The sequence below is a fragment of the Syngnathus scovelli genome, chromosome 2 (assembly GCF_024217435.2).
Source record: "Syngnathus scovelli strain Florida chromosome 2, RoL_Ssco_1.2, whole genome shotgun sequence".
Taxonomy (NCBI): Eukaryota; Metazoa; Chordata; class Actinopteri; order Syngnathiformes; family Syngnathidae; genus Syngnathus; species Syngnathus scovelli.
The window spans coordinates 26,365,001-26,377,651 of record NC_090848.1 but is presented as its reverse complement, the minus strand read 5'-3'; the positions used below and the strand labels follow the sequence as shown (position 1 = coordinate 26,377,651).

The window sequence follows — 12,651 nt, the reverse complement described above, 5'->3', positions numbered from 1 at the left end:
TCCAACTTTCAACTGTTCATCTTTTGCCTACCTATTCCACAACTTCCCACTTACCAAAAATTCCAAATTTGAAATTCAACCAAATTCTCCAAAATTTCGTTTTTCCACTCTAACTTTTACGTTTTTCAACCGATTCAACCCATTCCAACTTTCAACTGTTCATCTTTTTCTAACTATTCCACAACTTCCAACTTATGAAAAATTCCAAATTTTCAAATTTGGAATTCAACCAAATTCTCAAAAATTTTGTTTTTCTACTCTAATTTCTACATTTTTCAACCGATTCAACTCATTCCAACTTTCAACTGTTCATGTTTTGCCTACCTATTCCACAACTTCCCGTTTACCAAAAATTCCAAATGTGAAATTCAACCAAATCTTTCTAAATTTCATTTTTCTACTCTAATTTCTACATTGTTCAACCGATTCAACTCATTCCAACTTTCAACTGTTCATCTTTTGCCTATCTATTCCACAACTTCCCACTTACCAAAAATTCCATATTTGAAATTCAACCAAATTCTCCAACATTTTGTTTTTCTACTCTAATTTCTACATTGTTCAACCGATTCAACCCATTCCAACTTTCAACTCTTCATCTTTTGCCTACCTATTCCACAACTTCCGACTTACCAAAAATTCCAAATTTGAAATTCAACCAAAATCTCCAAAATTTCGTTTTTCTACTCTAATTTCTACATTGTTCAACCGATTCAACCCGTTCCAACTTTCAACTCTTCATCTTTTGCCTACCTATTCCACAACTTCCCACTTACCAAAAATTCAAAATTTGAAATTCAACCAAATTCTCAAACATTTTGTTTTTCTTCTCTAATCTTTACATTGTGAAACCGATTCAATCCATTCCAACTTTCAACTTTTCATCTTTTGCTTACCTATTTCACAATTTCCCGCTTACCAAAAATTCCAAATTTGGAATTCAACCAAATTCTCAAAAATTTTGTTTTTCTACTCTAATTTCTACATTTTTTAACCGATTCAACTCATTCCAACTTTCAACTGTTCATGTTTTGCCTACCTATTCCACAACTTCCCACTTACCAAAAATTAAAAATTCCAAATTTGAAATTCAACCAAATTCTCAAACATTTTGTTTTTCTACTCTAATCTTTACATTGTGCAACCGATTCAATCCATTCCAACTTTCAACTTTTCATCTTTTGCTTACCTATTTCACAACTTCCCACTTACCAAAAATTCCAAATTTGAAATTCAACCAAATTCTCCAAAATTTCGTTTTTCTACTCTCATTTCTACATTTCTCTACCGATTCAACCCATTCCAACTTTCAACTCTTCATCTTTTGCTTACCTATTCCACAACTTCCCCTTACAAAAAATTCCAAATTTTGAAATTTGAAATTCAACCAAATTCTCCAAAAATGTGTTTTTCTACTCTAATTTTCACATTGTTCAACCGATTCAACCCATTCCAACTTTCAACTCTTCATCTTTTTCCTACCTATTCCCTAAATTTCCACTTGCCATAAATTCTACATTTTAAGATTTTAAACAAACAAATTCTCCAAAATTCTGAAATTCCACCAAATTCTCCAAAATTCCGTTTTTCACCTCTATTTTCTACATTTCTCAAGTAATTCAACTCGTTTCAGCATAATTCGCCAGGATTCCCCAAGAAGTGATTCAAAGTCTTCGCCTTCACACGCAATTTCTCCAGAAATTGCATTTTCTAGTTATTATTATTCTTCTATTTTATTCCCGCCACTTTTTTGTCCCGCTTCTTCTTCCACATAATTCAAAATTCCCAAATTCAAAAATTTCACGTTTTCACGTTAAAAATTTCGACAAAATTTCACAAAATTCCGTTTTTCACCTCTAATTTCTACATTTTTTGACCGATTCGACCCATTCCAACTTTCAACTGTTCATCTTTTTCCTACCTATTCCACACCTTCCCACTTACCAAAATTTTCAAATTTTCAATTTTGAAATTCACACCAAATTCTACAAAATTTCGTTTTTCCACTCTAATTTCTACATTTTTCAACCGATTCAACCCATTCCAACTCTATTCACTTTGGTCACCTCATCCTTACCATATTCACCCCTTCACCCCCACTTCCACTATGCTTTCACAATTCAACCCTTGACCCCCACTTCCAGTGTGGCGGCCATCTTGGATTGACCCTGAAGTGCTCCCACTGAACCTAGAATGAACCGGAAGTGGCCCAAATCAAACCGGAAGTGACCTTAGGTAAACAGGAAGTGACCTCAGGTAAACCGGAAGTGACCCCAAATCAAACCGGAAGTGACCTTTTTAAACCGGAAGTGACCTTTTTAAACCGGAAGTGACCCCAAATAAACCGGAAGTGACCTCAGCTGGACCGGAAGTGCCTCTAATCAGACCGGAAGTGACCCAAATAGACCGGAAGTGACCCAAATCAACCCAGAAGTGAACTTATTTCAACATTAACTGCCATAAATAGCTACATTAGGCGCTAACTTTTGCATTTTTTGTCCGATTGAACCCGTTTCAACATTTTAACCCCAAAAGTGAACCTCCTGAAGCTGTTTTTTTACGTTTTGTTCCAAATTTCAAAATATTTTGGCGCAATTGCTTTTTCTTTTAATTCCCATTCATTCTCTATGGGGATTCAACATTTGCTCTCACTTCTACATTTTTTAACCGATTCAACCCGTTCCAACATTCAACTGTTCATCCTTTGCCTGCCTATTCCACAACTTTCCACTTACCAAAAATTCTCTACAATTTCGTTTTTCTACTCTTTTTTCCACATTTTTCAACCGATTCAACCCATTCCAACTTTATTCACTTTGTTTACCTTATGCTTACCATATTCACCTCCTTCACCCACACTTCCAGTGTGGCGGCCATCTTGGATTGACCCGGAAGTGCCCCCAATGAACCCAGAATGTACCGGAAGTGCCCCATATCAAACCGCAAGTGACCTTAGGTAAACAGGAAGTGACCTTAGGTAAACCGGAAGTGACCCCAAATCAAACCGGAAGTGACCTCAGCTGGACCGGAAGTGCCTCTAATCAAACCGGAAGTGACCCAAATCAAACCGGAAGTGATCTTATTTCAACATTAAGTGCTCTAAATAGCTACATCTTAGCTAACTTTTGCAATTTTTGTCCGATTAAACCCGTTTCAACATTTTAACCCCAAAAGGGAACTTCCTGACGCCGTTTTTTGTCCTTTTGTTCCAAATTTCTAAATATTTTGGCGCAATTGCTTTTTCTTTTAATTCCCAGTCATTCTCTATGGGGATTCAAGATTTGCTCTAACTTCTACATTTTTTAACCGTTTCAACCCGTTCCAACTTTCAACTGTTCATCTTTTGCCTACCTATTCCACAACCTCCCACTTACGAAAAATTCCAAAATTCAAATTTGAAATTCAACCACATTCTCCAAAATTTAGTATTACACTTCTATTTTCCACATTTCTCAAGAAATTCAACTCATTTCAACATCATTCGGCATCATTCCCAAAGAAGTGATTGAAAGTCTTCGCCTTCACACGCAATTTCTCCAGAAATTGCATTTTCTAGTCTAGTTGTGTGAAGGCGATGGCCTTCACACATATGTTATTCTACACCATTCTCTATTATTATTATTATTATTATTATTATTCTATTTTATTCTCCACACTTTTTTGTCCCGCTTCTTCTTCCACATAGTTCATCCGATTCACTCCGTTCCACTTTTGACGTGTTCCAAATATTCACGAGATGAGCGCTTCCATTTTTCTCGTTCCGAAAATTTTCCGATTTCGCAAAATTCGCGAACTTACGACAAATTTTTCCCCATTCATTCTTAATGGCAGATTCGACATTTCACATTTACATCATTCCACTTTTTTCTACATTGTTCAACCGATTCAACTCATTCCAACTTTCAACTGTTCATCTTTTGCCTACCTATTCCACAACTTCCCACTTACCAAAAATTCCAAATTTGAAATTCAACCAAATTCTCCAAAAATTCGTTTTTCCACTCTAACTTTTACGTTTTTCAACCGATTCAACCCATTCCAACTTTCAACTGTTCATCTTTTTCTAACTATTCCACAACTTCCAACTTATGAAAAATTCCAAATTTTCAAATTTGGAATTCAACCAAATTCTCAAAAATTTTGTTTTTCTACTCTAATTTCTACATTTTTCAACCGATTCAACTCATTCCAACTTTCAACTCTTCATCTTTTGCCTACCTATTCCACAACTTCCCACTTACCAAAAATTCCATATTTGAAATTCAACCAAATTCTCCAACATTTTGTTTTTCTACTCTAATTTCTACATTGTTCAACCGATTCAACCCATTCCAACTTTCAACTCTTCATCTTTTGCCTACCTATTCCACAACTTCCGACTTACCAAAAATTCCAAATTTGGAATTCAACCAAATTCTCAAAAATTTTGTTTTTCTACTCTAATTTCTACATTTTTTAACCGATTCAACTCATTCCAACTTTCAACTGTTCATGTTTTGCCTACCTATTCCACAACTTCCCGTTTACCAAAAATTCCAAATTTGAAATTCAACCAAATTCTCCAAAAATTTCGTTTTTCTAATCTAATTTCTACATTGTTCAACCGATTCAACCCATTCCAACTTTCAACTCTTCATCTTTTGCCTACCTATTCCACAACTTCCCACTTACCAAAAATTCCATATTTGAAATTCAACCAAATTCTCCAACATTTTGTTTTTCTACTCTAATTTCTACATTGTTCAACCGATTCAACCCATTCCAACTTTCAACTCTTCATCTTTGGCCTACCTATTCCACAACTTCCGACTTACCAAAAATTCCAAATTTGAAATTCAACCAAAATCTCCAAAATTTCGTTTTTCTACTGTAATTTCTACATTGTTCAACCGATTCAACCCATTCCAACTTTCAACTCTTCATCTTTTGCCTACCTATTCCACAATTTCCCACTTACCAAAAATTAAAAATTTGAAATTCAACCAAATTCTCAAACATTTTGTTTTTCTACTCTAATCTTTACATTGTGCAACCGATTCAATCCATTCCAACTTTCAACTTTTCATCTTTTGCTTACCTATTTCACAACTTCCCACTTACCAAAAATTCCAAATTTGAAATTCAACCAAATTCTGCAAAATTTCGTTTTTCGACTCTAATTTGTACATTTTTCAACCGATTCAACCCATTCCAACTTTCAACTCTTCATCTTTTGCCTACGTATTACACAACTTCCCACTTACCAAAAATCCCAAATTTGAAATTCAACCAAATTCTCCAAAATTTCGTTTTTCTACTCTCATTTCTACATTTCTCTACCGATTCAACCCATTCCAACTTTCAACTCTTCATCTTTTGCTTACCTATTCCACAACTTCCCCTTACAAAAAATTCCACATTTTAAAATTTGAAATTCAACCAAATTCTCCAAAAATGTGTTTTTCTACTCTAATTTTCACGTTGTTCAACCGATTCAACTCATTCCAACTTTCAACTCTTCATCTTTTTCCTACCTATTCCCCAAATTTCCACTTGCCATAAATTCCACATTTTAAGATTTTAAACTCAACCAAATTCTCCAAAATTCTGAAATTCCACCAAATTCTCCAAAATTCCGTTTTTCACCTCTATTTTCTACATTTCTCAAGTAATTCAACTCGTTTCAGCATAATACGCCAGCATTCGCCAAGAAGTGATTCAAAGTCTTCGCCTTCACACGCAATTTCTCCAGAAATTGCATTTTCTAGTTATTATTTTTCTTCTATTTTATTTTCCACACTTTTTTGTCCCGCTTCTTCTTCCACAAAATTCATCCGATTCATTCCGTTCCACTTTTGACGTATTCCAAATATTCACGAGATGAGCGCTTCCATTTTTCTCGTTCCGAAAATTTGCCGTTTTCGTAAAATTCACGAATTTACGACAAATTTTTCCCCATTCATTCTTAATGGCAGATTCGACATTTCACATTTACGTCATTCCACTTTTAAATTCACATCATTCAGCACATTCGAACCACATTCGGATTGATTCTCGACACGTCCCAAAATTGCCAAATTCAAAAATTTCACGTTTTCACGTTAAAACTTTCGAAAAAAATTCACGAAATTTTGTCTTTCACCTCTAATTTCTACACTTTTCAACCGATTCAACCCATTCCAACTTTCAACTTTCATCTTTCCCCTGCCTATTCCACAACTTCTCACCTACCACAAATTCCAAATTTTCAAATTTAATCCAACCAAATTCTCCCAAATTCCGTTTTTCTACTCTAACTTCTACGTTTTTCAACCGATTCAACCCATTCCAACTTTCAATTGTTCATCTTTTTTCTACCTATTCCACAACTTCCAACTTACAAAAAATTCCAAATTTTCAAATTTGGAATTCAACCAAATTCTCAAAAATTTCGTTTTTCTACTCTAATTTCTACATTTTTCAACCGATTCTACCCATTCCAACCTTCAACTGTTCATCGTTTTCCTACCTATTCCACAACTTCCCACTTACCAAAAATTCCAAATTTCAAATTCAACCAAATTCTCAAAAATGTCGTTTTTCTACTCTCATTTCTACATTGTTCAACTGATTCAACCCATTCCAACTTTCAACTCTTTATCTTTTGCCTACCTATTCCACAACTTCCCACTTTCCAAAAATTCCAAATTTTAAATTCAACCAAATTCTCCAACATTTTGTTTTTTTAACTCTAGTTTCTACATTGTTCAACCAATTCAACCCATTCCAACTTTCAACTGTTCATCTTTTGCCTATCTATTCCATAACTTCCCACTTACCAAAAATTCCAAATTTGAAATTCAATCAAATTCTCCAAAGTTTCATTTTTCTACTCTAATTTCTACATTTTTCAACCGATTCAACCCATTCCAACTTTCAACTCTTCATCTCTTGCCTACCGATTCTACAACTTCCCGCTTACCAAAAATTCGAAATTTGAAATTCAATCAAATTCTCCAAATTTTGGTTTTCTACTCTCATTTCTACATTTTTTAACCGATTCAACCCATTCCAACTTTCAACTCTTCTTCTCTTGCCTACCGATTCTACAACTTCCCACTAACCAAAAATTCCAAATTTGAAATTCAACCAAATTCTCCAAAATTTCGGTTTTCTACTCTCATTTCTATATTTCTCTACCAATTCAACCCATTCCAACTTTCAAGTTTTCATCTTTTGCCTACCTATTCCATAACTTCCCTTTACAAAAAATTCCAAATTTTCCAATTTGAAATTCAACCAAGTTTTTCAAAATTTAAATTTTCTACTCTAATTTCTACATTTTTTAACCGATTCAACCCATTCCAACTTTCAAGTATTTATCTTTTGCCTACCTATTCCACAACTTCCCTTTACAAAAAATTACAAATTTTCAAATTTGAAATTCAACCAAATTCTCCAAAAATGTGCTTTTCTACTCTAATTTCTACATTTTTCAACCGATTCAACCCATTCCAACTTTCAACTCTTCATCTTTTTCCTACCTATTCCCCAAATTCCCACTTACCATAAATTCCACATTTTCAGATTTGAAATTCAACCAAACCCTCCAAAATTCCACCAAATTCTCCAAAATTCCGTTTTTCACCTCTGTTTTCTACATTTCTCAAGTAATTCAACTCGTTTCAACATCATTTGCCAGCATTCCCCAAGAGGTTATTCATAGTGTTCGCCTTCACACACAATTTCTCCAGGAATTGCATTTTCTTCTTCTTCTTCTTCTTCTTCGTCTTCTTCTTCTTATTATTATTATTATTATTATAACCTTTCACCAATGTTATCAAAAACTGTTGATGAGGTCATTATTAGTCACCAATGATGCCTCGCATGTTACAGAAAATTTCTACATAAACCTAATGCATTATTATTATTATTATTATTATTATTATTATAATTAATGTAACCTATGTCACCAATGTTATCAAAAACTGTTGGTCATTATTTAGTCACCAATGATGCCACACATGTTATTATAGATGTCATTTGATGAAATGAAATGCTGTTGTTTCCCCACAGCCAAGAGTCGCTCCATCATTCTTCCTCTGGACTTGGAAACTCAGATTAGCGCCATGTTGTCCACCAGCGCTCTTAACTCACTGTCGCGCTCCAACACCAGCTTCAAGTCGACATTGCGCTCTTTACGCCCTGTTGCCCCCAGCAACCCTTGGGACTACAAGAATATCATAGAGAAACTGCAGGACGTCATCAATACCCTGGAGGAGCGCCTCATGCCACTTGTCAACGCAGAGCTCTCCGTGCTAGTTGATGTCCTCCACCAACCAGAGCTTCTCTTTCTGGAGGGAACAGATGTACGCCAGCGCTGTGAGTCCGGTGGATTCATATCCAAGTGAGCAGAATCATCTCATCAGTTCATGATAACTTTCGTGCCAAGTGTCTTAGACCATTCAGAAGTTAAACTGTGGGTGTGTTTGTGTGTGTGTTTGTGCGTGCGTGCGTGCGTGCGTGTGTGCGCGTGTGTGTACACGTGTGTGTGTACACAGGCTGATCCAGCACACAAAGACACTGATGTCCTCAGACGAGAAGTTATGCATCAAAGTTCTAAAGACACTACAGGAGATGTTAATCAGAACACTGGACTTTGATGAAAAGGTGAAGACGCTTTTCTTCTTGTAGTGATGATACATAAATACTAGAATTTTCCCTTTGTGGCTCCCCAGGGAATTTTGTTGCGGAAGGTTCTACTGCACAACTACTTGTTTCCAAACAAGAACAACCTGAAGAATGACCTGATAGAACTTGGATTTGCAGGTCCCAAATGTTTATTCTGCAAAAGAAACAAATACCAGATTCCCTCATGTTCCTCATGTCCTTTTTTTACTCAATTTGCATTTTAATACTATTAAATAATATTCAACACATATACGATCTTAAAATATTCAGCATATTATCAACAATATTATTCAAAGAAGGCGGCACGGTGATGCACTGGTTAGCCCGTCCGCCTCATATTTCAGAGGGTGCGGGTTCAGTTCCACCTCCAGCCCTCCCTGTGAGGAATTTGCATGTTCTCCCCACGCCTGCTTGGGTTTTTTCCGGGCACTCCGGTTTCCTCCCACATCCCAAAAACATGCTTGGTAGGCTGATTGAGTGCACATTGTTGTTCGTCTTTGTGTGCCCTGCGATTGGCTGGCAACCAGTTCAGGGTATTGCCGCCTACTGCCCGATGACTGCTGGGATAGGCTCCAGGGAGGGAGGGATGGATTATTCAAAGAATGTGGCTCAAAGTTAGCTCTACAGATGCTCGTACTGTACACGTACTACTGTAAAGATGTCATGTCATAGTAACTCAATAAATCAACTCTACTGTATAAATATAGAGCACTTCAAAACAACCACTGCTGCATGCAACATTGCAAAAATAACAACAAACGCAGTTAAAACAATCCCCCTCTCTCTCTCTCTCTCTCTCTCTCTCTCTCTCTCTCTCTCTCTCTATATATATATATATATATATATATATATATATATATATACACATACATATGTATACAGTGATGCCTCGCGGCTTCATTGAGCAATTTTGGCACGAAAGTTTCCCGCACACCAGCAGAAGACAGGGAGTGCCCACACAATCGCGGATTTTTCAAAATAAATATATGCATAAAATAAAAAATGAACCAAAACGTTAAAAAAAAATGTTTTTAATTGATTGCAATTATGGCACGCACGCGTATCAGAAAGCAGGGAGTGCCCACGCAATTGCGGATTTTTCAAAATAAATAAATGTCTAAAATTAAAAAGAAAATAAAACATTAAAAAAAAAAATCAAAATTGAGCAATTGCCCGCACGCCAGCAGAAGGCAAGGAGTGCCCACACAATTCAAAATCCACGTCTCTGATCATCCATCTCACCATTCAATATCGCTCCTGACTCGGGAATCTCGCAAGCTGATTGGCACAGATGCTACCCCTACCTTCGCTCTTTTCACTTGAGTGCTCGCGCCCTTGAAAACGTCCTTCATTCTTGAAATCATCCGCTGAGCCTAAGAAAAAGAGAAAAATGATTACGGTGATCGTAAAAGTCAATTTATTGGACATGCTTAACATGCTATGCCTCTGTTGCGCGCCATTGTGATTTGAACGAATCAACGGTCCGCGATATAAAAAAGAAGTGAAGAAAGATCCGCAAAACTGCTTCGATACCAATATGCTTCGGACTAAAGCCAAAGCCCTGTATGATAACCTCGTTCCTGAAGGAGAATTGAACGAAGATGATGATGACGACAACGGCGACGAAAATGAACCTCAGCCTAGCACCAGTGCCTCGAGTGATCCTACCCCACAAGAAAAATGTGGTTTTGTTGCCAGCAAGGGCTGGTTTGAAAAATTCAAGAGGAGATTCGGACTTTGCAGTATTCCTCTGTATGAAGAGGCTTCCTCGGCAGACCACGAGGCACCTCTTCGTTATGTCAAGGAAGAGTTTCCAAAGATAATTGTTGAGGGTGGTTATCTCCCGGAGCAGGTATTTAACATGGATGATAATGGCCTCTTCTGGAAGAGGATGCCGTCCCAGACGTTCCTTTATAAGGACGAATTGAAAAGGCCAGGGTTCAAGGTCCACAAAGATCGGGTGACTCTCATCATGTGTGGGAATGCTGCGGGCTTCATGCTCAAGCCCGGCTTAATTTACAAGTCCCTAAATCCTGGGGCTTTGAAAAACAAAAACAAAGCCTTGCTGCCCGTCTACTGGATGCACAACAAAAAGGCATGGATAACAAATGCCCTCACACTCGACTGGTTCGTGAACTGCTTCATGCCGCAGATGAAGCTGTACCTCGCTAAAAAAGGGCTGCCCTTTAAGGCTGTCCTCTTCATGGACTGTGCAGGAGGACATGCAACCAATCTCCATTATGACAGGGTCCAAGTGGAGTTCCTGCTCCCCAACACCACTTCCCTTATACAACCCATGCATCAAGGGGTCATTTGAGCTTTCAAGGCCCTCTACACTAGGTCCATGATGGAGGGCCTCATCTCTTTCATCGACGAGAACATGGCCTTCAGCCTGAAGAACTATTGGCGCAAATACAACATTGCAACATGCCTGGTCAACATTCAGAAGTATCTTAATGAGATGAGAGAGCAGACACTGATTGCAAGTTGGAGGGAATTGTGGCCAAAAAATGCCACCCATGACTATGACGGATTTACGCCTGACGAAGTTCACCACTCCGCCGTAGATTACACTGTGAGGGTGGCTCGGCTGGTAGCCACTGAAGGGTTATCGGACATGACAACAGAGGACGTGAACACACTGCTCGACTGCCACTTGAAACCCCTAACTGACGAGGAGCTCGTCAAAGTGACAAGATCGGCGAGTGAGGAAGAAGAGGAGGTATCTGAGGACAGTGACGACAACGAAGCTGAAGAATGTGGCCTCACCTTGGCAAACCTGCAAGAGCTCTGCAATATAGCATGGACTTTGCAACGAAGGGCCCAAGAAATCAATGACAACATGGTCAGAGCTGTAGAATTCAGCAACCGTATTGACGGTGTAATGGAGTTGTACAAGAACATCTTTGGTCTAAAGAAAAAGCAACACTCACAACTCCCCATCACAAGGTTCCTTGTACCCTGAAAACGTTGTGCCTCTACGCCATCACCTACAAGTACCCCAGCTCCAGTCGAAGCTTCCTGCGACGATCCACCTGATGATGAGGCGTCATCTGAGGAGAAGTAAAGCTCTCACTAACTTCAAAAGTTATAATGAAAGTTCTAAAAAGATATTTACCACATGTTCACTTGTTTTTAAAAAAAAAATAGTTCAAAAAACATATTTGCAGTGTTGTACTTTGTTATAAAAGAAGTTGTTATAATTCAAGATTCAAGAGTTTTTATTCGCCATGTTTGAGCATGCCAAACAAGGAATTTGACTTCGGTACATCACAGCCTCTGTTCAACATTTAGGTGACTAACAACACTCAGGACATGTGAAAAATGACAAATATTCTCAAACATCCCCTGATCTTAAATTCCCAGGAGGGCAAGGAAAAACTCAAAACCCCAGCTAGGGGAAATGAGAAACCTTAAGAAGAGACCACAGATGGGAGAGTCCCTCTTCCAGGATGACCAGGCTGCAATGGATGCAGAGACGACAGATAGTACAAACAGCGTAGACAATTCAAAACAGGTGTGGAGAGCAGGATGTTATTGCACAGCAATGACTCTGAGACTCTGAGAGTGGTGTGAGCTCATCAGAGCAACAGCCTGGGGGAAGAAGCTGTCTTTGTGTCTGCTGGTTTTGGCGTACAGAGCTCTATAACGCCGTCCGGAGGGGAGTAGTTAAAACAGACTGCAACCTGGGTGAAAAGGGTCTGTAGAGATGTTACTTGCACGTTTCCTGGTCCTGGACAGGTACAAGTCTTGGATAGATGGGAGGTTGATTTCAATTATCTTTTCTGCAGTCCTGATTGTCCGTTGCAGTCTGTGCTTGTCTTGTTTGGAGGCCGATCCAAACCAGACAGTGATGGAGGTGCAGAGTACAGACTGGATGATGGCAGTGTAGAAGGTCTTCAGCAGCTCCCGCGGCAGGTTGAACTTCTTGAACTGTCTCAGGAAGTACAGCCTCTGCTGTGCCTTCTTCCGGACAGAGTCTATGTGGCCGGTCCATTTCAG

At 38.1% G+C, this 12,651-nt stretch overlaps 1 protein-coding gene across 1 annotated transcript in view; it reads left to right on the top strand.

Moving 5' to 3' along the window:
• Positions 1-12,651, top strand: part of itpr3 (inositol 1,4,5-trisphosphate receptor, type 3) — a 459,677-nt gene that overhangs the window by 327,566 nt on the left and 119,460 nt on the right. Inside the window, exons 37-39 of the mRNA XM_049754123.2 lie at positions 8,035-8,365; positions 8,520-8,628; positions 8,697-8,787. Of these exons, the coding sequence (XP_049610080.1) occupies positions 8,035-8,365; positions 8,520-8,628; positions 8,697-8,787 (531 nt within the window). The remainder of the gene's footprint in view (positions 1-8,034; positions 8,366-8,519; positions 8,629-8,696; positions 8,788-12,651) is intronic.